Source organism: Suillus subalutaceus, assembly GCF_016647625.1.
Source record: "Suillus subalutaceus strain FC151 chromosome Unknown DFJ58scaffold_12, whole genome shotgun sequence".
In the NCBI taxonomy this organism is placed as follows: Eukaryota; Fungi; Basidiomycota; class Agaricomycetes; order Boletales; family Suillaceae; genus Suillus; species Suillus subalutaceus.
This window is the reverse complement of record NW_024540261.1, coordinates 125,912-153,383: the sequence shown is the minus strand read 5'-3', so window position 1 is coordinate 153,383 and position 27,472 is coordinate 125,912. Positions and strand designations below refer to the sequence as shown.

At 48.3% G+C, this 27,472-nt stretch overlaps 10 protein-coding genes across 10 annotated transcripts; 3 read left to right on the top strand and 7 right to left on the bottom strand.

The window, feature by feature from the left end:
- Nucleotides 1-2,930: 2,930 nt before the first annotated feature.
- DFJ58DRAFT_855612 (uncharacterized protein) lies at nucleotides 2,931-4,829 on the bottom strand. Its single transcript, XM_041393903.1, has one exon. The coding sequence runs from the start codon at nucleotides 4,795-4,797 to the stop codon at nucleotides 3,250-3,252; it is 1,548 nt and encodes a 515-aa protein (XP_041248575.1). The 5' UTR covers nucleotides 4,798-4,829; the 3' UTR covers nucleotides 2,931-3,249.
- A 90-nt stretch (nucleotides 4,830-4,919) lies between these two features.
- Nucleotides 4,920-5,397, top strand: DFJ58DRAFT_765666 (uncharacterized protein). Its single transcript, XM_041388766.1, has 2 exons — nucleotides 4,920-5,177; nucleotides 5,229-5,397. The coding sequence occupies exons 1-2, from the start codon at nucleotides 5,011-5,013 to the stop codon at nucleotides 5,302-5,304; spliced, it is 243 nt and encodes an 80-aa protein (XP_041248574.1). The 5' UTR covers nucleotides 4,920-5,010; the 3' UTR covers nucleotides 5,305-5,397.
- A 273-nt stretch (nucleotides 5,398-5,670) lies between these two features.
- On the bottom strand, nucleotides 5,671-7,296 carry DFJ58DRAFT_904219 (Metallo-dependent hydrolase; the record flags this gene model as incomplete). The annotated part of the gene is made up of 7 exons (XM_041394901.1): nucleotides 6,777-7,296; nucleotides 6,518-6,745; nucleotides 6,309-6,459; nucleotides 6,219-6,238; nucleotides 6,011-6,051; nucleotides 5,884-5,959; nucleotides 5,671-5,823 (listed from the first exon to the last, which is right to left on the bottom strand). The coding sequence occupies exons 1-7, from the start codon at nucleotides 7,194-7,196 to the stop codon at nucleotides 5,671-5,673; spliced, it is 1,089 nt and encodes a 362-aa protein (XP_041248573.1). The 5' UTR covers nucleotides 7,197-7,296.
- A 589-nt stretch (nucleotides 7,297-7,885) lies between these two features.
- Nucleotides 7,886-10,508, bottom strand: DFJ58DRAFT_723219 (uncharacterized protein; the record flags this gene model as incomplete). The annotated part of the gene is made up of 6 exons (XM_041384971.1): nucleotides 7,886-8,502; nucleotides 8,553-9,151; nucleotides 9,236-9,446; nucleotides 9,500-10,035; nucleotides 10,087-10,311; nucleotides 10,360-10,508. The coding sequence occupies 6 exons, from the start codon at nucleotides 10,506-10,508 to the stop codon at nucleotides 7,886-7,888; spliced, it is 2,337 nt and encodes a 778-aa protein (XP_041248572.1).
- Nucleotides 10,509-11,379: 871 nt separating this feature from the next.
- Nucleotides 11,380-11,823, bottom strand: DFJ58DRAFT_653451 (uncharacterized protein; the record flags this gene model as incomplete). Its single annotated transcript, XM_041381743.1, has 1 exon — nucleotides 11,380-11,823. One exon carries the CDS (start codon nucleotides 11,821-11,823, stop codon nucleotides 11,380-11,382), a length of 444 nt encoding a protein of 147 aa, XP_041248571.1.
- Nucleotides 11,824-13,063: 1,240 nt separating this feature from the next.
- Nucleotides 13,064-14,108, bottom strand: DFJ58DRAFT_61711 (uncharacterized protein). The gene has a single exon (XM_041380983.1). The coding sequence runs from the start codon at nucleotides 13,920-13,922 to the stop codon at nucleotides 13,419-13,421; it is 504 nt and encodes a 167-aa protein (XP_041248570.1). The 5' UTR covers nucleotides 13,923-14,108; the 3' UTR covers nucleotides 13,064-13,418.
- A 1,106-nt stretch (nucleotides 14,109-15,214) lies between these two features.
- DFJ58DRAFT_61626 (uncharacterized protein) lies at nucleotides 15,215-17,889 on the top strand. Its single transcript, XM_041380974.1, has 10 exons — nucleotides 15,215-15,338; nucleotides 15,396-15,641; nucleotides 15,703-15,882; nucleotides 15,937-16,067; nucleotides 16,120-16,245; nucleotides 16,305-16,649; nucleotides 16,700-16,831; nucleotides 16,886-17,199; nucleotides 17,249-17,287; nucleotides 17,343-17,889. Exons 2-10 carry the CDS (start codon nucleotides 15,397-15,399, stop codon nucleotides 17,823-17,825), a joined length of 1,995 nt encoding a protein of 664 aa, XP_041248569.1. The 5' UTR covers nucleotides 15,215-15,338; nucleotide 15,396; the 3' UTR covers nucleotides 17,826-17,889.
- A 1,147-nt stretch (nucleotides 17,890-19,036) lies between these two features.
- Nucleotides 19,037-20,453, bottom strand: DFJ58DRAFT_61582 (uncharacterized protein). Its single transcript, XM_041380968.1, has 3 exons — nucleotides 20,163-20,453; nucleotides 19,410-20,102; nucleotides 19,037-19,360 (listed from the first exon to the last, which is right to left on the bottom strand). Exons 1-3 carry the CDS (start codon nucleotides 20,184-20,186, stop codon nucleotides 19,349-19,351), a joined length of 729 nt encoding a protein of 242 aa, XP_041248568.1. The 5' UTR covers nucleotides 20,187-20,453; the 3' UTR covers nucleotides 19,037-19,348.
- A 454-nt stretch (nucleotides 20,454-20,907) lies between these two features.
- On the top strand, nucleotides 20,908-23,628 carry DFJ58DRAFT_61538 (uncharacterized protein). The gene is made up of 10 exons (XM_041380958.1): nucleotides 20,908-21,072; nucleotides 21,124-21,351; nucleotides 21,413-21,592; nucleotides 21,647-21,777; nucleotides 21,830-21,955; nucleotides 22,015-22,359; nucleotides 22,409-22,540; nucleotides 22,595-22,908; nucleotides 22,958-22,996; nucleotides 23,052-23,628. Exons 1-10 carry the CDS (start codon nucleotides 20,999-21,001, stop codon nucleotides 23,493-23,495), a joined length of 2,013 nt encoding a protein of 670 aa, XP_041248567.1. The 5' UTR covers nucleotides 20,908-20,998; the 3' UTR covers nucleotides 23,496-23,628.
- Nucleotides 23,629-25,126: 1,498 nt separating this feature from the next.
- DFJ58DRAFT_765584 (uncharacterized protein) lies at nucleotides 25,127-26,939 on the bottom strand. The gene is made up of 3 exons (XM_041388765.1): nucleotides 26,626-26,939; nucleotides 25,223-26,539; nucleotides 25,127-25,157 (listed from the first exon to the last, which is right to left on the bottom strand). The coding sequence occupies exons 1-2, from the start codon at nucleotides 26,872-26,874 to the stop codon at nucleotides 25,292-25,294; spliced, it is 1,497 nt and encodes a 498-aa protein (XP_041248566.1). The 5' UTR covers nucleotides 26,875-26,939; the 3' UTR covers nucleotides 25,127-25,157; nucleotides 25,223-25,291.
- Between the last annotated feature and the right edge of the window lie 533 nt (nucleotides 26,940-27,472).

The window sequence follows — 27,472 nt, the reverse complement described above, 5'->3', positions numbered from 1 at the left end:
AGAAAACATTCTGTAAGTACAAGCACAGGTACAGGCCATAGGCCTAGACGTAACCTCCCTTGCTCGTTCCGTCTACGCATGGCGAGATTTAATGGGACTCCGGGATAATCCCGAACATCAGCATATAAATCTGAGCCAGGGGCTGCTCCTGTGATCTGGCAACCAAGAATTGCAGAAGATCCGAATCGCACCAGGCCTTGAGGAGGCAGCTTGAGCCTTGCAGTGGCATTGTCGTGCCCTTAGGTAACTACGTGGGAACAGGGAAGCATTGAGAAAATGATGCGAGCGGCTGGCAGCTATAGCACCCAGCATGTGCAGGGAGTTATGTTGGAATGAATCGCATTCGGGAGCGATATCGATACATAACCTCAGCATCCATTACCATTGGCAGGATATGCAGGTGGGAGCATAGACGAAGTGCGGTAAATGACCCTTGGAATACTAATAACAGTGGGGGAACCAAGCTGCGGGCCCGTCAAATACAGCGCGCCGATGTCCATTCAACCGGGTAAAGGAATCTGAGGGTGGGGAGATTGCAGAGGTGCTTCCATGCTGTCGAGTGAGGCTGCGAAAAATGCAGATGTTCAAGCCGGGTAGCGAATGTACCGTGTCTTCCGTGGTCAGGATCGTTAAGTTCTCCGATGCGGCACAACAGATTCCAATTGATCGGAATGAAGGGCCAACAGCATAAGGGACAGGATGTGTAACTGAGCCGTCCGGCTTAACGACAGCAAGAATACGCATGCCTCGATATATGGAAAGGGCTGTGAGAAGATGAAAATGGTCGACGGTTGGAACATCCAATGAGTGTGGACAGGCGGCATTATGCAAGAACTGAAGAGCCTCATGGCCGGGTAATATTAATGATTGGATATCTTGAAAGTAAAAATTCTGTCGAGGTGCTCGGTGAGGGAATGTGACAGTGTACGAAGAAAAGGAATGGAAGAGAAGAATAGCTGGGTTACCTTGTGACTAGTAGTCCGCACTGACCGCTTATGATCGGAGTCCCTCTTACACAACCGGTTCTGTCTCAGTCCGCTCAGCCGAAAGCAAATCCGTGACGCCCATAATGATTTTGATGCAAATGGAAGCGAGTACTCCGGAGTCCGGAGGATAAACGAATTTACACAAAACAGACACAAACAAGTTGAAACAGAGCGTAGCTATTTTGACCTGCGCGGCTGCGAAGCGGCATTGACGCGAGCCACTGACGCGCGTTCCTATGTTCTACAATCGAATCCCAGATCAAGTTGCACGGGTTCATGCGACCATTCCTTTCATCATAGGAACATATTCTACTAGCTATATCAGCCGATAACTATTTTCTTTTCCTCCCTCTAGATCTGGGTCCTCTGCGATGTTTCACGGACGCAATATCTTCTTCGCCCGGCAAAGGAGCTACAGTCTAAAGACGTGGCGTCAGAGTCATCGCTGAATAGTAAGGGGTCATGCTGTCGATGAAACAAGTTAGAAATATTGAACAGAGCAAGCAATATTTTCCTCACTTCAAGTTCACTCTTCCTGTAATCTCTTCCCAGAACCTATTCATCGGGAATGTTCGTAGATACACAGTCTACCGCTGTGATGTTAACCAACATACAAACTCCACTGTTGTTACCGTCCTGCTGTCAAGGTCTGGTCACCGGCGCCAGATTTGGGACCTAGAGAGTCGGATGGTCGATCTGAACCGTGGCATTGATTTGCTCGGGTTGTAGAACGACTAGCACTTCGGGTACGCCGGCGTGGCACTGATTTTATGCCTGTGCGGAGACCACTACCAAGTACTATAGGACGAAAAGACATGATCATCGAGGATCTGGCCGTAGCTGGAAGACCTTTGCGATAATCAAATCTTTTTAACAATAAGTTCGCGAGTTTTGATCATGTCGTCAGTTGACGAGTCTGAACACCAGTGACGACTTCACGTCGCTAGCTTGTCCTGCGTCAAACTCGAGGATGGCAATTTACACGTCCCTGGCACTGTCCACCGTCATTTTACACATTTCTGAGAGATGTTTGCAGTGGGCAGACGACGGGTAAGCCTGCATCACCACCAAGGCAGTCGTAGTAAGAACTATTTGGCATTTGTCGCTTTCCGTGAGACGATGCACCTTGTCTTTGCATTCAGACCAAGACCCTGGAATTAACTTCAGCGCATCAAGTCACCCCGAGGAGACGAGCAAAGGCAACAGCCCCTCGGGTGGTTTAGGACGATGACAGAAGGCGTGTGGACAGACACATGTGGCCAAGTAAGTATATGTCAAGGTAAGCATGGTCGCTGCTTCTCGGCGTCTGTTTTGAAGTTGAGATGGTGTCGAGATTGGGGCACTATTGCTCTCGGATCCCTTGATATTTCTGTTCGAGATGTTGCTTGCTCCCTCAGCAATCTCACCTTGAGGGGAATGTATCCCTCGTCGCGCGCTTGGCATAGCATACAGCTTATATGTATTCTAGACGCGTGATAGTTGTTCTCAATTCGAACAAAGAAGTATCACTTTGGGCGGCTGCTAAAAATCTCTTGAAGGGAGAACTAATGTGAGAGCTATGTCATATGTTGCTCCGAACCTTGAATATTGTGGAGATTCAAGACGTTACAGGTCTGCTACTCAACACTTTATTTGAGGATATCGTTAATAACACTCTTCGAGCGCAAGTGATTAGTCTGTGCTCTGTGGTGTGGAATAACATTCTCTGACATCCTGATGAAAGTCTTGCCTGGTCACAACAACCAGACTATGGGATCACGCCCACGCCAAATCTTCGATTCGTCAATTAATGGTATGAACGACTTGAAGGGGGGTCGTTCAGGTGGGAGGAGAGAGGTATGGATACCCGTGATACATGAAAATACTTCGTGTTTCGTGTATAGACAGCGGACATGCATAACAGAAAACTACATCATATAGCAATTTGACGATCAGAGGAGAACACAACTGGAACCATAGTAGATTGCAATGACTATGACAACGACAACAAGGCACGAAGGTACAGCAGCAAATGCGGGACATGTCAATGTGTCCAAACAAATGTATCGAATTGAGGTTTTCAGGGCAGATCCTATGATATGGCGGCCAAGAACCACAGAAGTTCCAAAATATGTAAACAGCGGGCATGCGCGACAGAATCTCAGGTCATACGGGAATTTGACAATCAGAGGAGATAGTGATAAACAGCAACAATAACGGCAACGACAGGGCGAAAAGGTACGGTAGTAACCGCAGGACGTGTGTCCCAAGAAGAACGTCGAACTCAGGTCTTCGAGGCAGCTCCTGTGATATGGCAGCCAAGAACCGCAGATGCCCTAAAAGATTCAAGATGCGTCTGGACTTCAAGGCAGACACCAGAGGAGCGCTTGTGTAGCGGGACAACTCGATCGACAGAAGGGAGCACCGAGAAAATAATGCGGGCCACGGCTTTAGCATCCGATATATCAGAGGAGGTCAAGTTCAAATGCTGTAGGGAGGTATGTTGGAACGACTCGGCTGTAGGATCGATATCGACGGCATCCAATGGTATGTCCAGCATGTGCAAGCGGGGACATCGACGGAGCGCTGCGAATAATCCGCGGAATGTAACGGTGGGTATCGTCTGTGAATCAATGAATTCCAGTATTCCTATGTGCGGCCAACTTGACATAGCTTCCAAAAGCAGGTCGTTGTCAAGGTTTATGCAACAAGAAGGAAAACTGAAGCGCAGGGTTCGCAATCGCGTGAAACAAAGGGATTGTCTGATTGGCGTCAAGGAGCTGCCCAAGAGATCCTGAGCGTTTCGGCTACTGCGCCTAGAGGAGATGGCAATGTGTGAAAGGGTTTTGTACCGCGACAGTGCATGAAAGAGCGGCTCAGCCTCGGTCCAAGGCAAATCAAAGACTTCCATCTCGAATTGATTTAGCGAAGGGAATTCTAAGTGTTGCATGACTGCGACGGTGTATGCGACTGTCCTTGTATAGAAATACAGTCTCGTGACGTTAAGGAAAGGTCTGAAATTGAGATTACGCCAGCCTAACGAACAACGGTCGTCCCAGATTTTCAGAGTAACAAGGGTGGGGAGGTTGGAAAGGTGTTCCCATGTTGTCCAATCGAGTGGTGGGCAAGCTAGAGTCACAAGTCCCTTGCACAAACGGATACTGTCATACAGCACCTGCCCATCTGCCGCTATGTTTCCGAAGGAGGACCTGATGGACAATTCCTCCAAGGCAGCACAGCGGATCGGAACAGATTTCAAATCCGGATGAACAAGCGGTAGGGCACAACGACGCAGCATGGGTGACAGGAAGAGATGCAAGTATCTATTCAGATCTTGATCCGTTGATAGCGACAACAATCTCGGGAACATGCATGTCTCGACCGGGAGGACTGAGAGAAGGTGAAAATAGTAGTCGTACAATATTATCAATGAGCGAACACGACGGGCGTGATGCAGGAATTGATGGGCTTCATGCTCAGATAATGGTTCGATAACTTTAAAGTGGAAGCACTGCATTTGAGTGCCCGATGAGCGAATGAAAGAGATAAAATGAACATGATCTACACTGACCCTTGAACCGCTGCTACGATAAATGATTGGATGTAGCCTCGTTACGCAGCCTAGCAGTGGTTCTATCCCATCCAACTCAGCCCAAAGCAAATCCATCGCAGGCTCGTAAAAAGGTTTGCATGTTCTAGCAAGCGCTGCAAAGGATTTCCGCGCCAATGTCATATCACGATATGACAATATTAATGCATATGGGTCCAGGATTTTATTCACATGCATGAATACCTCCAGGAGAATTTCGGGAACGAGTAGAGCACGATGCATCAGTTCTATGTCGATGGAATGGTGCTTTGACGGCCTAATCATTGACACAAAATAGACACAAACAACCTTTAAATAAATTGGCAACGCATCATGCATGATGTTCGTTTCGTTAATCACTGCTCCCAGTAAAAAATGATGTAATTGAAGACTCAAGTAACTAAAGTACTAACTTATTGCACCTGACAGAATGCAGCTTGACCGAGGCAAAAGAGGATGGTGCAACCATTGATATTGACAGTCAGAAGGTTCAACACTGGGCATTCCTGGAGCAAGGCCCCAAAGCAGCTCGCTGCTGTTCAGCATGTTAATACTTTCGTGGATATTCCTCTGCAGACTCGGATAGGTGTCACCGCTAACGAGGCGACCGCAGGCATGTTTTTGTATGTTTCAGCCTGTATCTCAGTACCTTAGTTAACTGATGGTCTATTCAGCCTTGCCTCACCGCTTGCGCCGTGCGTGACTGGCCATCATGATACACTGGAGGTAACGGGCGGACGAGGAATCTAATGTCGCATTCTAATTCATGGCAACTATCTGCTGTGCAGTTGTATGATTTTCCGATATTTCTTCATTGCGACAACGAGACTTCAAATAATTCGCGAGCGGAACAAACATTTTTACTTCTCGCACTGATGAGCACATCGAGGGAAATGACAGGCTCATCGGCGATATCACCTGGTAAAGCAGGGTCCTCTAGAAATTGCAAGTAAAAGGCAGGTGGCACTTCTGTTCCATTTTGCAAGTATCGTACAGGTACTTTTCTTCCTCTTCACAGGTCGGGCCATCGGCCCTCCCTTTGTGACATAACGAGTATTCTAGAGTCAGGATCCATCCCATCTAAATTCGACGTCGTACTCAAGACTGAAATCTAGTTCAGTCACGAGGTCTCAAAAATGCAGCATCCATGCCCATCTGCGCGATTCTAGCTACATCATCTCTGCTCAAGCCAAGGCCTAGCGGAGGCTGCGCTAGAAGCATAGAGTACTCTCCAAGGCAAGACGTTCTGAATGGGAGTGCGTCGTCGGTCTATTGATAACGAAAAACGTCAGACAAAAGAGCCTATGACACGGAACATAGCGTGCTTACACAGATGACGATGGGATGGTCATTCTTCAGATAATAGCGAATATGATGCGCGTCGAGGGATACGACAGTTTTGCATCTAAAAGAAAGATTGGATTCAATAGCTCGCAGAGTCAATGCATGGTCCTACAGAAGATTGGAGCTCAAGCATATCTCCATGCATGGCTTGTACTGTCCGTTAACGCGTGCGTTATTGGGCGACTCCGCTTGTTTTATCATCTCTTCAATATCCTTGATTGCAGCTCGCTCGGAAAAATTCTCTGCATCGGCCCGGAAAGACATCCGCACTTTCGCTTCCTCGGACTCAGTGCTATCTGAAACGAAGCGCAGTAAATAACCCTCTTTGAGATTTTGAAACCTGGCGTGGAGAGGGTGAGAGGGATCTCTGAGTCCGGCTGGTGTGTAAGAGTTTGTTGTGCCCGTTGCACATTCAGACAATGAGCTGCATTCCGTCCCAGGCTGCGGGATATCCGCGAAGAACAAAGCCTTGAGTTCATCTGAAAGGAATGTCGCATGTCCGAGTCGATCCGGACGACAACTAAGGAGTGCCAGAGAATCTTCAGTTGTATTCCGTGTGGACTACAGATCCGGACATCATTGTTGATGAGTCGCATACACTAGAATGAACATCACAAACCTCCGCAATGTGCACGGTCAACCCAAGACCGGCATCCTTGGCTCTTAATAGGTGCCGAGTGAAAGATCGCATGTCACCACTGCGTGGATCCCCACATACATCAATGCCTACAACTCTTCTGCCTCTGTTCTTCATCTCGATGGCAAGACTAATACATTCTTCAACATCCAAGTCACTCATGCGGCGATCGATGGACACGATCAGTGCGGCTTGAGTAGCAGGATACGTCTCTATTTCATCAAGCACAGTTGTGAGGTACCCTCTCTCGCGTCATGTGTGTCGTCGTGCGAGGTGTAGTCCGTAACTCAAGGTATGCGCACTGAGGGCTTTCCGTGCCATCACCTGTGGGGTTCAGGAACGACTGGAGGACTGCACGAGTAACGGTCACGACTGCTTCCAGAGTCGATGTCAGAGCATAGATAGCGGGCATCAGAGAGAAAAAGTCGAATATTTCAGTCAAGATGACTCCAGACTTGAGTTTCTCGATAGTGTCTGCGACCTCAGTTGTCTGTGCACTAGAAGGCGAGTATTGCTGCGCCAGTTCCAGTATTGTTTTGATAGGTATAGATCCGTTAAGATGAGCATGAAGTTCTGCCTTAGGGAGTGACTGAAGAAAGATTACGTCGTCAGGGCATAGCGATGACAGAGCAGCAGCTGCAGGGCCCGCGATCTCTGACATTTTCAAGAGACGACTGATCAAGGGGGGAGCGATGCCCAATAGCGAGACCAGAATCCGAATGGGGCAACGTATTAATGGAGAAGAATGTTAATGGAGAGACGTGCGGATGGGGTAATACTATCCCAGCCGTTCCACTCAGAGGACAAGAAGGTGTACCCGACGTGCCTTGAAATTGACTTTACACCTGTTTTCTAGTTGGTATTCCATCATCTCGCATAGCCGCGCGATGCAGAGTCGTTCGAATTAGACATTGCCGGACAGCTGATCAACACCCGTACTACTACCCCTAATTCCACCTGCTTGTGAAGACGTTTTGATCCATAGTGACATCAGTCACACCACCTCTCTTTATCGTCTGCAGCTGTCCTTCACATCTACTGTCCTTGGCGTCTGTTGCGACCTGTAATGATCAAGTGTATGTTGAGCGTATTTCCTCAGTCCTAGTAGCGTAGGTGCATGCAGTGCTGATTTTTTGTTGGAAATCAGCCGTATTGATGTCTACTAACACCAGACTTTGAGCTAAAATACTCTCCGGCGAGAATGAGTGAGAATTCGTAAAATCGGACGAAATTCGCCCAAGGAATCACTATCATATGCCATCTATTCGATTGGTTTACCTACCGCAGACGGGGAATCGACAAAGGTATCGGAAGCCATAAAACCGTATGTAGTGTGACACGTAAAGAAAATCACTGCGAAGGTTTGCTGAGCGCAGCCCAGCTCGTGGTGTTTTTGAATGCCTGTAGAAAACCATCAATATCTGATTCGGATTCCTCGGGGTTGGGCTGCTCGTCTCCATCTGAGAGCCATTGAAGGCCAAGATAGTATCGAGCGTCGGCTTCCTTTTTAAGCACCACAAAACACTCCACAAGGAACTTCCACATAAGTGATTCTATGTGAGGGGATCGGTATTCTTTGAGATTATTCAGAAAGTATAGCTTGAGCATGCCACATGTCACTGCGCCAGAAGTGGCCCAATCATCCAACCGGCGCGATTTCATTGGTAGAAGGGCTCCGGCCTCGTAACGCAAGGAAATCCAGGCGAAGCACCACATAAACGACTCCAGATCATGACGATATAGGTGTTTGACTTCACCTCGTTGACCCTGTGTGGAGAGAAGCTCGAGCGCCATGAACGGTATTGTGCCCGTGCGCTCGTTGCCTCGAGGACCCTGGTCATCCGCCAACGAGGATAGATCGTAGTCATTTAAGACACCTATCAGCTTGCCGAGGCTCCTGTACCACATCAGGTTGCCAGGGCTGACGTCTCGATGAAATACTCCTTCCTTCCACAAAGTAACGTGGCCTGCATGCTATGTCAATGAAGAGCCTCATAAATGCGGTAAAAATACGTACATTGGATACATTGATACCACACATCGAAAAGCTCTTTGCCGTAAAGCTTCGTGATGGGGTGGAGCTTGCGGAATACAAGGACATAGAGCACGCGACTACCGGTAGTGGGTTCCGGAACGCCGAGTGCTTCTCGGATGGCGGACGTGGGATTCGTAAACGTGTGATGCCAGAGTAGCTCAGGAATATGGTCTTTTACGGTACTGTGCACCTTAGCGATCTCGTTGACCTTGTCCAAGATTTTCGGCTCGCTAGTGCGATTCACCTCGCCCCAAAAAATCTTGGCCACCATCCCATCCTGGATGTTTATGCATTTCTTCGCGAGCGCTTCGCTAGTGACAGGGACCACATTGGTGGCGCGTCCTTGCAGTCCGTAGTGCGTCACGCGTTCGTCGTGGTTGGTATGAAGCAGCAGATCCACGTCTCCAAGTTCCTCATCCTTGATTTTGAATTGATGGCAGCGTTTCCCTTCAACTTGAACTGGCAGGAAGTCCTTGTTTCGGCCCCAATCATTAAGCTCGAATCGTTGTAAAGCATACAACAACACCATGAATCGTGGGAGATCTTGAATGAAGTTGATTGCCCGAGCTTTGAATGGTGCCCTGCCGATCATAATACCAGATCCAGATCACATCGTCTAAAAAAGTGGTAGTAAGAGCGTGACCAATGTCGACAGGCGAACGAACCCACCGATGACGATAAGATTAATCAGATAATTGACAGCAAGATTGGCCGCAAACATTTCAGCGGCGTACAGACCCGTCTGAACGGTCACATCTGGCTCGTCGGTGTCGATCCTGGATTTTTTCGCGGCGGATTCCAAAGTGTCCGTGGCCTTGCGCTTGGAGCTGGACCCGCCCTGGGAAGGCTGGGCAGTAGTAAGGCCGGAAGATAGGACTGTAGCTCGGTCGTTTTAGTTTGATCTTAGAACAAAAAATACAATCACTTACGTGCAGTGTCGGACGCAGGTTGTGTTGTTGGGGCCTGTGAAGGGCCTGCGGCCGAATCTCCAGCCTTAAGACGATCCACAGGCAGATATTCTGGCTTTGTAGGAACATAATCGTTCACTTTATTTGAAGAGTGCGGCGGTTTGATCAATTTCTTCCTGTCTGTCTTCCTCTTGAACTCGATGCAAGCTAGAACATCTGTCCAGGGGAGTGGCGCTGCTGGCTTTGCCATTGCATTCTTGACCATGTGAGCCTTGCGCTTCTCGTCGTCTTTCTGTTTACCCTTCTTGCTGCCCTTCTCATCCTCGAAGGAAGCGCATGCGCTGTTCAAAGGAATAATCACGCAGTCGGGCTTCCGAGTTGATTTTACGGTCTGGTGATTTTGGTACATGGGCATATCGTTCTGCTGACAGATCATGTCCACGGCGGGGACAGGAGCACGCATCCCGTCAACCTTGATCTCTTCGAGGCAAACGAGCGCGATGTTGGTGGCCTCTATAAAAGGGCCGTAGAAGCTGTTTTCTGCTCCTGGACGTACGCTTGCAATCAGTGTAAGCATGAAAACGACCGGTCAGCGATGGAGCACCCACTATTTTTTCAGGGCTGTCTCGACGCCCGAAGCGTCTATACCTCCAGCGGAGACCTGTCCATTGCAAACCGGCAGAACTGCCTTTAGGCACTTTTGCAGAAGCTCGGACTGTTTAGTCTCCGGAGCGCAAGAAGCGCGCTGCAGGAGGGCTTGTAACATGGCATCTACTTTGCACTGCTTAGCCTGCTCGATGTCCCGCTGAATCCATGGACGGACTTCCTTAACCCTTGATAGAACGTTAGGTGCTACTCAATAAAACAAGAAAGGTGCGCACCTGACACCGACCAAGCTGATATTCTCGCTGACGACGGCAGCCCCACGGCTGTTTGGGGTGGATTCTAATTGACTAGCACTGTGAGCTGGAGCTGGTGCATTGGCGCGTGGCGGAGTAGACGATGTGCCTGTCTCGCCGGTAGGGGACATGACGCTAGGTGTTGTCGTTACGCTCAGTATTGTGAGCAGAACTGGTGAAGTGGAGAAAACCAAGAGGACAAGAAATAACGACTGCTTCCTCCTTGCCTTATATTTGGTCGACCATTGATGTGGCGCGAATGTGGTGGACCATCGATCAATCTGATGTGGATTGATGTGGCGGTTGTGGACCCATAGTATCAAGCAGTTCAACTCCGACGACGCGTTCCCATCAACACGCGCACGTGATCCTGACTTGTCCGCCCTGAGCATGTAGATGCTCATGCCAGTGGCGGTAATATTCGTATTCTGTCATATCCCTAGTACTATTAGTACACAATCAACTGATTCAACTCCATAGATCCATCTACATTCACCCTGTCGGTTCGCAAAAATCAAGATCGATCGCAGTGCGCCAAGTAATTCATGATTATCATGGTAAGAAGGACTACCGCGTACGTTATCCTAACACATAAATCTCGTTCTGTAATACGCAATTAATCATGATGCTTACTACGAGTCCCTAGGAAGTTCATCTGATATCATTCAGAATCAAACAAAGGTTCTAAGAATCTTGATTTCGGGAATTATGTTCTCAGAGTGGAACTGAGTCCGACGCTCGCGCCATGGTCCACACAAATTTAAGACAAATGCACGACTCAGTCGTGGTTCTCTGGGCAACTTAGTATTACAGTGTCTTTTTGTAGTACAATACATACTGATCATTGCCCCTTTAGATCTCTGTGCTGTACAATCAGTATGGCACTTAAATCAATACATTTGATGGATTTGAAAACCAAAATCGAACTACAGTCTAGTCTACTGCAGCCATTGGCTGAGCGGTGTCTGTAATACAAACCAATCTCAAATCCCTCGAGCACTCCTAATCTCTTGCAGGAAATCCCTCTTGACTCCAGGACGTCGTGACCTCGCTCATATACTCCTCAGTCAATCTCGCGGCCTTAAGGGAGAGCCATTCATCTAGCGCTTCTGCGCCCTGCAGTTCCGTATCCTTGAAATAGCCCTTGGGCCGTGCGCTATAAACTAAAGAGAAATACGCAAAGCCGTACTGAATCTTCGACATACGATCGTTTGGGTGCGTTGTTGCAGACTGAACAATGTCGAGGAATGGGTTTGGGACCCTGGCCTCCGACGAAAGATGCGAAGTGTGGTTGAGGAAGCCTTGGATGTCCAGTCCAGGGACGCCGTATGTAATCGACCATTCAATAGTCGATGCAAAGTATCCGCGAAGTAAAATAACTTGCGAGTTTTGCGACAGGTAAGGCAACATGGGTGAAAGGAAGAGACTTGAGGTGATAAGATGCATGCTGGAGCGTCCCAAAAACCAGTATGTTTTTCGCGGATGCGGGAGGCTCGACGGCTGGGCGCTAGTGTGTTTGCAGAACCGTTCGATCAGAGATCTACTCGCGCCCGTGACGTGAAGTCCCCGTGCTTCATTGATGATCGGATCTGCAACATGAGACACGGTAAGTTAATATGTACACGCACTTATGGAACCGCTGGTGGTTGAAGAAAATGTGGAACTTCGTATGGTTATCCTTCAATATATAGTTCAAAGCTGCAACCACTTCTGGGAAAAGCTGCAACCACTTCTGGGGAAGTACGCTCGACGGGGAAGATGGGGAGGGGACCAAGGTATCAAGTTCACTGCCGAGGTAAGTCTGTTGAACTACAGCAATCTTTAAGCGAGGCTCAATGCATCCTCACGAACATATATTTACATCCCTGTCCTATAGTCACGAGGTGCCGAGCGCTGAGCTGTGATGCTCGTACACTTTGGGAATCTCGTCTGTACCCAAGCACACATTATGATGCCAGATGAGTCAACAGCTGACGGAAGCCTTCACTACCGGTGCAATGGAATCCGGATCACGCACCAACGCCAAAATACTATGTTAGGCACCCAGGTCTTCCCAATGCGTGTGGTGGCCTAATGAACACGTCTGCCAAATGCCCCGCCACTGTGGGTCTGGCAAACATTCATAACTCACTGATATCTGACCTTGCCCCACCCGGACCACTCCAGCCCATTGCGCAGTACTGGCGTGCGAGCCGATCATGACAAAACTGCAATGCTCCTTAGGGCTGAAGTCGAGCGGACGCATCGCTTCAAAAGTTAGCAGCCCGTCCATCACGAGTATTGACCGTAGTGTTGCGCCTAATGTCCTAGACCAAGCTTTCAACTTCCAAGTGCACTATGGATATAGCATATCGCTTCTCTCCTTCCTTGACATGCAATGCTAGACGTGAGCAAGTTGAGATCTCTTGTTGAAAAAAATCACAGAGACGCCGTACGCGACATTGCATGAGTTCTAATGGAAGGTCTTTAGGTCTTTCAAACGGCTGAAGACATGTTTACTCTAGATACGTACGTTAAACGCTCCGGTTTCATACCCAAACAGCCGACATGCACGATATAACGACCAGATGAGGATGTCGCAACCAAGACCCGCAGATGGCCTAAAAGATTCAAGATGCCTCCGGACTTCAAAGGAGACATCAGAGGGGCGCTTATATCCATAGTTGGCTGACGGGAAAATTCGATCGACAAAAGGGAGCACCGACAAAATGATGCGAGCTACGGTTTCAGCATCCAATATGTCAGAGGAGGTCAAGTTCCAAATGTTGTAGGGAGGTATGTTGGAATGACTCAGCTGTAGGATCGATATCGATATTGACGGCGTCCAATGGTATGTCCAGCGTATGCAAGCGGGAACATCTATGGAGCGCTGCGAACAATCCTCGGAATGCAACGGTAGGTATCACCTGTCGGTCCAGTAGTTCTAGCGTACGGATGTGCGGCCAGTACGACATGGCTTCCAAAAGCAGGTCTTTGACAAGTTTCATGCAGCAAGAAGGAAATTTCAACCACAGGGATCGCAACTGCGTGAAGCAAAGGGGTTATCTGATTGGCGTCAAGGAGCTGCCTAAGAGGTCCTGAACATCTCGCTCACCGCGTCCAGAGGAAATGACAATGTGTGAAAGGGTTTTGTACAGTGCATGAAAGAGCGGCTCAGCCTCTGCCCAAGGCAAACCAGAGACGTCCATCTCGAATCGATTTAGCGAAGAGAACTCTAAGTGTTGCATGACTGCGACGGTGTATGTGGCTGTCCTTGCATAGAAATACAGTCTCGTGACGTTGAGGGAATGTGCCAAATTAAGATTACGCCAGCCTAATGAACAACGGTAGCCCCAGATCTCCAGGGTAAGAATGGTAGGGAGGTTGGAAAGGTATTCCCAAGTTGTCCAATCGAGTGATAGGCAAGCCGGAGTCACGAGGCCCTTGCACAAACGGATACTGTCATCCAGCGCCTGCCCGTCTGCTGCTATGCTTTTGAAGGAGGACTTGATGGAAGAGATGCAGGAATTGACGGGCTTCATGCTCGGATAATGGCTCGACAACATTAAAGTGGAAGCGCTGCACTTGGGCACTCGGTGAGCAAATGAAGGAGAATATAATCCGCACTGGCCATTACACCACTGCTACAACACATGATTAGATGTAGCCTTGTTACGCAGCCTAAGCAGTGATTCTTTCCCGTCCAACTCAGCCCAAAGTAAATCCATCACAGGCTCGTGAAAAGGTTTGCATATCCTAGCAAGCGCTGCAAAGGATTTCCGCGCCAACGATATGGAAACATCGATGCATATGGGTCCAGAATTTTTTTGTTCATATGCATGAATACCTCCAGGAGAATGAAACGAGTAGAGCACGATGCATCAGTTCTAGCGATAGAATGGTGCCTTACTGCGGCAAGCTGCTTAGCGTTCGAGCGCTCAAAGCCTACCGAACTTCACATAGAGAAAGTGGGGCATAACTAGGGCAGCTGTATCATAGGTCCTAAGCACTGCATGATCGTTTGAAGAGGAATGGAGAGATTCGGTACGTGAAAGAGGGAATTCCGATATGAAACGACTAGAGGTGGCATCCCGACGGTCCCGAACTGCAGCCGTCGGAACCGCACCCTAATACCTTACTAGCGCAGGAATTACGTTGATAGCACAGCAACTTCACATAAGAAGGGTGCACAATGGACTCCAAGCGCCTGGAACATATCCGGAGATAATAGCGTCTGCGCCGATTCATTGAGCTGTAAATTATACCATTTATACAGATCTAGTCTCGTAGTCACATAGGGTGGTTTATATGGGGCAGTCAATGCGATCTTCGTGTTCCAACCTGACCGGTAATGAAGTATATGTAACTGCAAGCCGCTTATAGCGCCCGAAGCTTAACTTAAGCTTCCCATACTGTGGGAAATTTGTGGCTTGACTTACATCAGACTGCAGCCGCATCAGAGCAATGAGAGCATGACATGCGGCAGCGGCCCTTCAATACATTGAACTCCCCTCAACTCGCATGCCCTCTTCTTCCTCTCGAAGCTCGAAGGATGTTCTAGAGTCACCGCGCGCTGAGGGTGCGATTTGTTACAGGTATTGGAAATTAAGCGTATCTCTCCCGGTGCGCTTCTTCGAAGTATCTATGATAGCGCTGAAATGTAATTTCTTAGTAAAAGCAAACCGGGTGGCAGGCAAGTCATCGTACAGGCGGCCTACGTATGTTGCTACCATCTATGAATCCAAACCTTTCACAGAATCACAGGGAAAGGTTACATTTCCAGCATGTCCTTGATACCAAGTTCGCCTTCGAGTTCTCGAAAAATTCAAAGGACACGATGTGATGTGTCTGTATCTACTCGCCACGATGCCATAGAGAGTAGCTGCATTGCTGATCATATTCATTGCGTGCCATCTCGAGCATACGCAGCATCAATTCAGGCCACAGGTTCCGCGCTGTGTCAGTGGCGTGCACGCAGCAAGGTTCGTCTTCCGTCAAGTATATAAGTCAAGAATGTCATATTTCTATCCGGGTGACAGCATGGTTTCTGCATCTACGCCTCCTCTTGCTATGTTTCAGGTTCCCCACAACTTTGTGCGCTTCACAGTTATCATCAGTATTCAGATGGTTATCCTGGCATTTGGATACGGATTCCTTGGTGCAGTTGCCTACCTTGAGTACCTTGCTCCATCTGATCCAGTCTGCGAGTTGATGAGGAGCTATCCTGGAGAATTAACAATGGTTGTCACATTGATAGCAACTGTGCTATCGGTCACCGCTGCTACGTCTGTCTACCTTTTACTCTCTCCGACTGATCATTCAGTGAGACGTGATTTTTTCCATCAGTCTCTTCACGCTTTCGGTCAAAGAGGCACTGAGACATCGAATGTGGAAGCCCATTTCGCTAATCCACCTGAGCACTGGTGTCGCTCTAGCACAGGGTTCTCACATTCTGAAACACCGATATATGGGATTGACCATCTTGACACTGTTCATCTTTGGGATGCTGAGGCTCTTGACGGCCGGGTGCGTCTCCTCTGGAAGCATTGTTGATACCCTCTCATCTGAATGGGGTCATAGGTGGACAACTCTCTTAACACCGAACTACTTCATGTGGCCAGTACAGTTGAATGGATCCGAACTTGACATAACTGGAAGCGCGTTTGCCGCCTTGCTCCGCGAAGAGTTCCTAGCAAGTGGTCTCACAGACAGTGTGTATCTCTACTCGAGTTGACGAGTGGCTTGACAAGTGGGATAACTAAGTCCAGGACAATGCTTTCGAAATTCTCGACATCGGTGCAATGATCAGTGGAGTTGCTGCTGCAGGATATACCTTTGGTATTCCCAGGACATTCAATTTCAATGGCGTAAAATATAACGTATCTACTCGTAGGTTCAGATTCTCAAGTCACTTGAAGCTGTTTTACGATGATGTGTTGTGTACCTAGAGGGGATTGTGCCCACCATCGAGTCTTTTTCCGGCTCGGATGGAGTTCCGGGTGCCAATGGTACTCGTCTTGGGTTTGCTGGTGGAAATGTCACGGTCAACACAGGCGTCATACCCGGATCACACCCCAGCGTGCCTATTCCTCAAGGCTTCAGCAGGAACTATTCCATGTCACAACAAGGGTTGACAGCCGACGTCAGCTGCCGGCCCATTGACTCAAATCAAACGCAGTACCTTTGGGACACGAACAACTCTTACGTCATCTATTCCAACGCAGCTGCTTCGAGTTCGAACAACTCCATCACCGGTCTCCGCTTGTGGAATATCGCTGCAAACTGTGGTACCAGTAAGCTTGGATCTTGGATATCATTTCTCAATTTCACCGACATCTTCTAGATACGCTGATAACGTACGAATATGTGACCATGGTGGATGCAAATGGAAATACGAGCTCGTCAGGGAGTGGTTTTCTTCCATCTATTGTGTGTCCGGGACCAGTGGATATGAACCAAACTTATACAAGCTTCGGTGAGCCTTTGAAATTTGTACGTTTGGAGTCATTGACCGAATCTGTTCCTGTAGCCATTCTTACGCAAGGGTTTTACAAGTATGGGTTCCTTCAAGCCAGCGTGTGCGAAGTGGTTCCCCTGTTGACCACAGTCCTCGCCGATTATTCTGATGAAGAAATTTCTGTCGAGGTCATATCATCCACTCCTTTCCAGCCAGAGAATGCCGCGCTACTGTCATTTATCGCTTCAGTTGTCAAGTTTCAGTCCATCAACTCGCAGGGACTTACGAGCAGCACAATTGGGGATACATTGTACTCCGTCTATTCCTCGACCACTAATGAATCCATCGACAACGGCCTCAACGACACACAGCTTTACTTTGAGCTCGTCAGTCTCATATCATGTAATCTTGATCCACCTCTTATGACTTTCTTAGGAGGATTACTGGCGTGGTGTTGTTGAATTTTCCGCCACCGTGAGGTTGTTGATCCGTTCAACATGGCCAAAATTGACCTGGCGTCACTTCACAGTTCCTTCGCTCTGGGTTTATGGCGACAGGTAGCTTCCCGAATAATGAAATCCCGAACAACCTCTCTTCCCAAGTCACTGGGACCATGTTCGTATCGACGATAGGCTGGATTCGCTGGCCTAAGAATTCGCCGACATATCTGCTCGCTACAATCCCGCTCACTATTATCACCACCCTCACTTTTTTCTCCGCGTTGTACAGTATTTTGGAGGCTTGGAAAGAGCATCAAGATCGTCTGGTAGTTCAGAAAGAAGGTCAAGAACATGCCATGTATCAAGAACACCTTAGACACCGCAGGGCCCACTTCGACGTGTCAAACACTCTTCATCTCATTATGGCATGCGCTGCCGGGAGTCTCGCACTCGAAGATTTCGGCAGGGGAGGGATTATCAATAATGAGGTCGTGAAGGTGCAGCTGGAGGAGAATGGTGATAAGAAGATGTTTGCGATGGCTGATCGACTGTTGAAGGAGGAGCATGCATGATTTTGGGTACCATTGTTATGGCAGTTGTACATGTCTTTTCTTACTGGTACACACATTCTTATCCTGTCTGTGTCACATAGGGCACTTAAGTGAGGGAGGTAAGTGCAAGGCTGACAATGAGTTCGACAGTGAATGATAGATCGATATAGAAATCTGACGACGAGACGTTAATAGCGAGACTTGATCTAAGACGACGAGTTTCTGAAAGGTTGGGGAGTGTCGGAAATTTCTAATTTTGGTTGGCATCATGGCCTTAAAATGGATTGGAGTCAATGTCGACTTGACCTCTCGTAAGTCTCCGCTGGACTCAACATGTCCATTTTGAAAGAAAAAACTAGCGGACCTTGTGCTTTCGATGTCAGACTATCCATCCCTCAAAAAATTATATTTTTATGTGGATGTGTTGTAGAGTTATAGGCGTTTTCCCAAAAATGCGCGAACTCTAGAGACTCGTGGTCATCTGGTATGATGCCAGATGTCAACAGCTGACGGAAGCCTTCACTAGCGGAGCAATGGAATCCGGATCACATACCAACGCCAAAATACTGTGTTAGGCACTCAGGTCTTTCCAATGCGTGTGGTGGGTCTAATGAACACGTCTGCCAAATGCCCCGCCACTGTGGGTCTGGCAAACATCTGACCTTGCCCCACCCGGACCAGTCCAGACCATTGCACAGTATTCACGTGCGGTCCGGTCATATCGGAAAGTGACAAAACTGTAATGCTCCTTAGAGCTGAAGTCGAGCGGACGCGTCGCTTCAAAAGTTAGCAGCCCGTCCATCACGAGTATTGACTGTAGTGTTGCGCTTAGTGTCCTAGACCAAGCTTTCAACTTCCAAGTGCACTATGTGTATAGCGGATCGCTTTTCTCCCTCCTTGGCATGCGATGCTAGACGTGAGCAAGTTAAGATCTCTGTGGAAGAAAATTACAGAGACGCCGTACGCGACATTGCATGAGTTCTAATGGAAGGTCTTTGGGTCTTTCAAACGGGTAAAGACATGGTTACTCTAGATACGTACGTGAAATGCTGCGGCTTCATACCCAAACAGCCGACATGCATCATACAACGATCACATGAGGATATGACGACCAAGACCCGCAGATAGCCTAAAATATTCCAGATGCCTCTGGACCTCAAGGCAGACACCAAAGGGGCGTTTGTATCCATAGTTGGCTGGCATGAAAACTCGATCGACACCGAGAAAATAATGCAGGCTTCAACATCCGACATGTCAGAGGAAGTCAGGTTCAAATGTTGTAGGGAGGTGTGTAGGAACGACTCGGCTGTATGATAGATATCGATATCGACGGCGTCCAGTGGTATGTCCCGCGTGTGCAAGCGGGAACATCTGCGGAGTGCTGCGAACAACCTGCGGAATATAACGGTAGGTATCACCTGTTGGTCCATTAATTCTAGTGTACGAATGTGCGGCCAGTACGACATGGTTCCAGAAGCAGGTTGTTGTCATGGTTTATGCAGCAAGAAAGAAATTTGAACCGCAGGGCTCGCAACTGCGTGAAACTAAGGGATTGTCTGATTGGCATCAATGAGCTGCATAAGAGGTCCTGAACTTCTCGCTCACCACGTTCAGAGGAGATGGCAATGTGTGAAAGTACCGTGACAGTGCATGAAAGAGCAGCTCAGCCTCTGCCCAAGGCAAACGAGAGACGTCCATCTCGAATTGATTGAGCGAAGAGAATTCTAAGTGTTGCGTGACTGCGACGATATATGCGGCTGTCCTTGTATGAAAATACAATCTCGTGACATCGAGGAAAGGTGCGATATTGAGATTACACCAGACCAACGGACAAAGGTCGTCCCAGATCTCCAGGGTACGAAGTGTAGGGAGGTTAGAAAGGTGTTCCCATGTCGTCCAATCGAGTGGTGGACAAACCAGAGCCACAAGTCCCTTGCACAAACGGATGCTGTCGAACAGCACCTGCCCATCTGCCGCTATGTTTCTGAAAGAGGACTTGATGGACAATTCCTCCAAGGCAGCACAGCGGGCCGAAACAGATATCAAATCCGTATGAGTGACGGGTAGGACACCACGACACAGCGTGTGGGACAGGAAGAGATGCAGGTATCTATTCAAATCTTGATCCGTTGATAATGACAGCAATCTTGGGAATATGCATGTCTCATTCGGGAGGACTGAGAGAAGGTGGAAATGATTGCTGTACACTATTCTCAAAGAGCGAACATGAAGGGCGTGATGCAGAAATTGACGGGCTTCATACTCAGGTAATGGTTCGACGCCTCCGAATTGGAAGTACTGCGTTTAGGTACTTGGTGAGCGAATGAACGAAATAAAATGAACATAATCCGCACTGGCCATTGTACCACTGTTACGATACATGATTGGATATAACCTTGTGACGTAGCCTAGCAGTGGTTCTATTCAACTCAGCCCAAAGCAAATTCGCAGGCTCGTGAAAAGGTTTGCATGTCCTAGCTAGCACTGAGCGCTGCAAAGGATTTCCGCGCCAACGATATGACAACATCGACGCATATGGGAACAGAATTTTTTTGTTGATAAGTATGCATGAATATCTCCAGGAGAATTTCGGAAACGAGTAGAGCACAATGCGGCCCATCAATGCATCAGTAGTACAGTACTACTAGGTGCCTTACTGCAAGCCGCTTAAAAGTAGTAGGCGCTCAAAGCTAACTAACCTTCAAATACTGTGGGAAAGTACTTGCCCAACTTACATCAAACTGCAGTCAGCATCAGAGCATGGCAATGATGGCATGCGGCTGCGGCCCTCCGATACATTGCAAAAGTCCCTTCAATTCGCTTGCCCTCTCCTTCCATTTGAAGCTCGAAGGATATTCTAGAGTCACCGCGCCCTGAGGGTGCGATTTGTTACAGGCATTGGAAATTAAGCGTATTTCTCCCGGTGCCCAGCTGTGACCTCCTTAGATATATTTATAGCGCTGAAATCTAATTTCTTACTACAAGCAAACTGGGCAGGCAAGTCATTGTATACGTATGTCGCTACCATCTATGAATTCGAACCTTTAACAGAGTCGCAGGGAAAGATTAGACCTCATGCATTTCCAACATGTCCTTGATACCCAGTTCGCCTTTAAGTTAAACGACGCGATGTGTCTGTATCTACTCGCCAGGATGTTATAGAGAATAGCTGCGTTGCTGATCATATTCATTTCATGCATTTCGGGCATACACAGCATCAATTCGGGTCACGGGTTCCGCGTTGTATCAGTGGCGTCCATGCAGCAAGGTTCGTGTTCCGTCAAGTATATCCGAGTGACAGCATGATTTCTGCGTCTAGCCCTCTTCCTGCGATGTTTCACGTTCCCGCCAACTTTGTGCGCTTCACGGTTATCATCAGTGTCCAGATGGTTATCCTGGTATTTGGATACGGATTCCTTGGTGCAGTTGCCTATCTTCAGTACCTTGCTCCACCCGATCCAATCTGCGAGTTAATGAGGAGCTATCCTGGAGAATTGACGATGATCGTTACATTGATAGCAACTGTGCTATCAGTCACCGCTGCCACGTCTGTCTACCTGTTGCTCTCTCCGACTGATCATTCAGTGAGACGTGATTTTTTCCATCAGTCTTTTCACGGTTTCGGTCAAAGAGGCACTAAGACATCGAATGTGGAAGCCCATTTCTCTAATTCACCTGAGCACTGGTGTCGCTTTAGCACAGGGCTCTCACATTCTGAAACATCAATACATGGGATTGACCAGCTTGACACTGTTCATCTTTGGGATGCTGAGGCTCTTGACGGCCGGGTGCGTCTTCTCTGGAAGCATTGTTGATACCCTCTCATCTGAATGGGGTCATAGGTGGACAACTCTCTTGACGCCGACCTACTTCATGTGGCCAGTACAGTTGAATGGATCCGAACTTGACATAACTGGAAGCGCGTTTGCCGCCTTGCTCCGCGAAGAATTCCTAGCAAATGGTCTCACTGACAGTGTGTATCTCTACTCGAGTTGACGAGTGGCTTGACAAATGGAATAACTAAGTCCAGGACAATGCTTTCGAAATTCTCGACATCGGTGCAATGCTCAGTGGAGCTGCTGCCGCAGGGTATACCTTTGGGATTCCCAGGACATTCAATTTCAATGGGGCAAAATATAACGTATCTACTCGTAGGTTCAGATTCTCAAGCCACTTGAAGTTGTTTTGCGATGATGTTTTGTGTACCTAGAGGGGATTGTGCCCACCATCGAGGATTATTCCGGCTCGGATGGAGTTCCAGGTGCCAACGGTACTCGTCTTGGATTTGCTGGTGGAAATGTCACGGTCAACACAGGACTCGCACCCAGATCACACCCCAGCGTCCCTATTCCTCAAGGCTTCAGCAGGAACTATTCCATGTCGCAACAAGGGTTAACGGCCAACGTCAGCTGCCGGCCCATTGACTCAAATCAAACGCAGTACCTTTGGGACACGAACAACTCTTACGTCATCTATGCCAACGCAGCTGCTTCGAGTTCGAACAACTCCATCACCAGTCTCCGCTTGTGGAATATCGCTGCAAATTGTGGTACCAGTAAGTTTGGATCTTGGATATCATTTTTCAATCTCACTGACGCGTCTAGATACGCTGACAACGTACGAATATGTGACCATGGTGGATGCAAGTGGACATACGAGCTCATCAGGGAGTGGCTTTCTTCCATCTGTTGTGTGCCCAGGACCAACGAATATGAACCAAACTTATACAAGCTTTTGTGAGCCTTTGAAATTTGTACGTTTGGAGTCATTGACCGAATCTGTTCCTGTAGCCATTCTTACGCAAGGGTTTTACAAGTATGGGTTCCTTCAAGCCAGCGTGTGCGAAGTGGTTCCCCTGTTGACCACAGTCCGCGCCGATTATTCTGATGAAGAAATTTCTGTCGAGGTCATATCATCCACTCCTTTCCAGCCAGAGAATGCCGCGCTACTGTCGTTTATCGCTTCAGTTGCCAAGTTTCAGTCGGTCTACTCGCAGGGACTTACGAGCAGCACGATTGGGGACACCTTGTACACCATCTATTCCTCGACCACTAACGGGTCCATCGATGACAATCTCAACGACACACAGCTTTACTTTGAGCTCGTCAGTCTCATGTCATATAATCTCGATCCACCTCTTATGACTTTCTTAGGAGGATTACTGGCGTGGTGTTGTTGAATTTTCCGCCACTGTGAGGTTGTTGATCCGTTCAACATGGCCAAAATTGACCTGGCGTCACTTCACAGTTCCTTCGCTCTGGGTTTATGGCCACGGGTAGCTTCCCGAATAATGAAATCCCGAACAACCTCTCTTCCCAAGTCACTGGGATCATGTTCGTATCGACGATAGGCTGGATTCGCTGGGCTAAGAATTCGCCGACATATCTGCTCGCTACACTTCCGCTTACCATTATCACCAGCCTCACTTTTTTCTCCGCGTTGTACAGTATTCTGGAGGCTTGGAAAGAGCATCATGGATATCGCGGTCACCACAGGGCCCACTTCGACGTGTCAAACACTCTTCATCTCATTATGGCATGCGCTGCTGGGAGTCTCGCGCTCGAAGATTTCGGCAAGGGAGGGATCGTCAACAACGAGAGCGTGAAGGTGCAGCTGGAGGAGAATGGTGACAAGAAGATGTTTGTGATACCCGGTCAACCGCATTCACCAGTGTCGAAGGAGTCCGCATGATTTTGGGTACCATTGCGCCATGGCAGTTGACGTCTTTTCTTACTCGTACATTCATTTTTACTCATACACTCATTCTTACTCCTGTCTACGTCACATAGGGCACTTAACTGAGGGAGGTAAATGCAAGGCTGACAATGAGTTCAGCGGGGAACGATAGATCGAGATAGAAGTAAGACAGCGACTCGGAGACGTTAAGAGCGAGAGACGATAGGTTCCTGAAACGTTAGGAAGAATACCAGCTTGATTCGTGAGAGGAAGAAAGGGAACATTGGGGACAGGGGTAGGCGACGACGACGTTGTTTGGTAAGAAGTTTGTACTCGTGGCATGCACAGTGTGACTGTCAAAAGACTCGGATATGAGAAAAACGAGGCGTTCAAAGTACAAGAGTATGTAAAAGGAAATCAAAAGGATGGCATCCGCATGTTTCGGATGCGAAGAGCGAAGCTTTTCGCATTGATGAAACGAAGAAGCTTGCCGAATATGAATATGAATATGAATTTACATCACACCCACATAAGTACTAATAGCACGGTCGATATTGTGACCACAGCACCGCGTCGTCATAAAACAAGCGCCGTGCGGCCCCATCGCAAACCTCCCTAATATGATCTGTAGTTTTGTCCTCGAGGAGCGAGGAGGTCTCGTCACAGAGTTGCACGCTATACGCACGATGGACAGCCAAGAATGCTGGGCAGAGAGTAAAGATGTGGTGCGTGCTCTCAAACGTATCACAACCAAAATGACACCAAGGCGGAGTATCGCGAAAATGACGATGGCGCACCTGCGCGGTTTCAAGTTGTGACGATCCGGCATACAGTTGTACAAGGGCAGATAATGAACTAGACGCCCGTGTGTACGGGAAGTCGGGTAAGAGATGGCGGTCGTACAGTGCGAGAGTCAAAGCTTGGGCCGGGTGGAAAGAGTCGTTTGGCGCATAAACATAGCCTTGAGCCGGGAAACACGAAAGAAGACAAATTACACTCGATGGACCCACAACTAGGCGCAAAGATGGTATGATCATCCATAGCAAATGTTACGAGCGGTGAAGAGGCAAGAACCCCGCCGCTATGTTGCGCCGAAGAGGCTATGTGATCTACATAATCGTTGGCTAGATATTCAGGTATGAAACTGTGTGAGCAGCAGTCCAGAATAGCGAGGGAGAAGGAGACGGGGAATGTTAGTAATGAAGGAGGGGAAATAACCATCGGGATTTGGTACAACGAACGCGCTGGTCTGTGGGCCGTTGACCATCCCAGATGTGGCACTGGAACAGTTAGTAACGTTGTCGATTTTTGTATGTAATCACATGTAGCCAAGTTCACGCAATAATCGGGAAATCAAATACGTCTCACAGATGGGCTCTCGATATCCAAGTGTCTTGCGAATTCAACATTTGACCGTCAATAACCCTAAGCTCGGCAATACCCTGGGACACCATGGTTCGCACCCGATCGAGGATCGACATAATCACTTCCTGCAAGTTCATTAACGTCTTGCATTGCATGGCAGCCGTCGATCCGCATGTGAGAACAAGTATGACAATACTCCTGGTTCTGTTAATCGTTCTGAGTACTGGCTTACGATGGCTCAGTTGAACTACTTGATTAGATCATACAGACGTCGAAAATATTACAAATGTTGATATATTTCATTCCAAGCCCCTCGAAAATCAAAGATATGAGTACAGCAGATCGATGAGTCCAGATGACATGCCTTGGAAGTCTACCTTGTTCTTGACTTCCTCATTCTGACCATGGAAATATCTGACGCTGACAATTCCTGAACATGAGCGTACCTAAATCATGTCTAGTGCTGCTCCTGTGAGATAGCGGCTAGGCGCCGAAGACGGTCTGTTTCTAAGGAGTTCGAGATGCCTGTTAACGTCCTTCCACACTCGCGGGACATTGCGGCTTGCACATATAACTCGGTCGACAGCAGGAAGCATGGAGAAAATGATGCGAGCAATGGCTTTAACATTCACGTCCTGGGGCTCATACGAGCCCACGGTCAAATTTTTCAAAGAGGTATGTTGAAACGACTCGGCTTCAGGCTCGATGTCAATATTCCGAGCGTCGATCGATACTTGCAGGTCTTCCAAGCGCGGACATAAACGAAGCGCTGCGAACAACCCGCGGAATGTAACGGTAGGTGGACAAAGATGCCAGTCCACCAATGATAGGGAGCGAATGTGCGGCCAACTTGTCATGGCCCTCGAAAAGAAGGTCGTTGTCGAGGAATATGGAGTGATGGGCAGATACCTCAGCGTTCGCAGTTGCCTAAAGCAAAGAAACTGTCTAACTGCCGTCAAAGAGTCGCTTGTGTGCTCCTGAATTCTATCGTGGGAAGAAATGTTGATGTGTTCCAGGGTCTGGGACGCTTTGCACTGTGACAATGCACGAAAAAGCTGCTCAGCCTCTGCCCAAAGTAAAACACGGATATGCATCTCGAATTCCTTTAGCGAGGGGAATTTGAAATGTTGTATGATTGTGACAACGGCTTCCACTTCTATTCCACGGAAGGCAAGAGTCGTGAGGTTGAGGAAAGTTGCAAAATTGAGATGGTTCAAGGGGTAATGAATAATGCGCTGCGATGTGAGAATCTTCACCTCGAGAAGGGTGGGGATGGTGGAGAGGTGCATCCATGCTGCCGAGTCGAGCGGCGCCGAACATTGCAAACGTCTGAGCCTCGTGCATGAACGAACAGTTTCCCACAGCTGCGTCATGTTACTATCCTCCTGGACGGTAAACTGCTCCAGAGCAGCACAGCGTGTCCCAATACATCTCAAATCTGGATGGAGTTCCGATACATAGCAACGACGCAGCGTTGGGGACAGGAAAAAGCGGAAGTCTCCTGTATTCGTGCGTTGAACCGTCCAGAATAACGACAGCAGTCCTGGGAACACGCATGGCTCGATGGGGAGAGCGGTAAGCAGGTGGAAATAAGTGTTGGCTGATATGGTTATAATGCGCACGCGGGCGGAATGACGCAAAAATTCATGGAACTCATGCTCAGCTAATGGGTCAACGTCCTGGGACCAGGAATACTGTGTTTAGATGCTCGATCAGCGAACAGACGAATGAACAAAACAGACGCAGGACGATGAGCTTGCTTGCAACACTCTGTACTGACCTTGGTAGTGGGATCATATATCACTGGATGTAGCCTTGTCACACAGCCAAACAGTGGTCTTAAACCAGGCATGGTAGCCCAAAGCAAATCCATCGCAAGCTCGTGGAAGGTTGTGCATGTCCGGGCGAGCGACGCAAGGGATTTTTGTGTCAGTGAATGAGTCCAGCCTACTCCTGAAGAGCTCGGGAGCTGATCCAAATTGATGAATATCTCCACAAGGATTTCTGAGACAGACAAAGCACGATGCATTATAGGTGCTACGTCGATGGAGGTGTATGACAGTTGTAAGTTGCAATATGTTGCTATGCAGTTGATCGCATCCTGGAAATTAATACTTAAATATTGTTTGCCGTAAGGCTAGCGGAGATTTGAATCCGAAGACCGCGACCCTGTAACCTCCTATATTTCGATACTAAGCTTCAACTGCTCAGAGCTCTGTTCTGTGCACCTCGAGCGAAAATGGCACTTCCATCCGTCAATCGCATGTTCATAGTCGCAGCTTGGTTAGAGTCTATACTTTATGGTATGCATCCTTTTGCTCGGCAGCGTCACGGAGATTTAGTGCTGATAATACTACGCCTGACAGGAGTCAAGTGAGTTCGGGGTTGGAGAAAGGGAAAGGCCACTATGCTTATTTTCATCAACAGCTGCGTGCTTTTTGGCGTATGCATGTATGCCCTATTTAGTCGGCACAAACCGTTGTATTGGTTCGTATGATTACTTGTTACATCATTCGCCGACATTCATTTTTGGATCAGGATCAGTGCACTTTCATGCATTTTCCACATTTCAATCGCGACAGCACACAACATCCTCTCCCTTTTTTACTCTCTGCAGGCCTTCACAA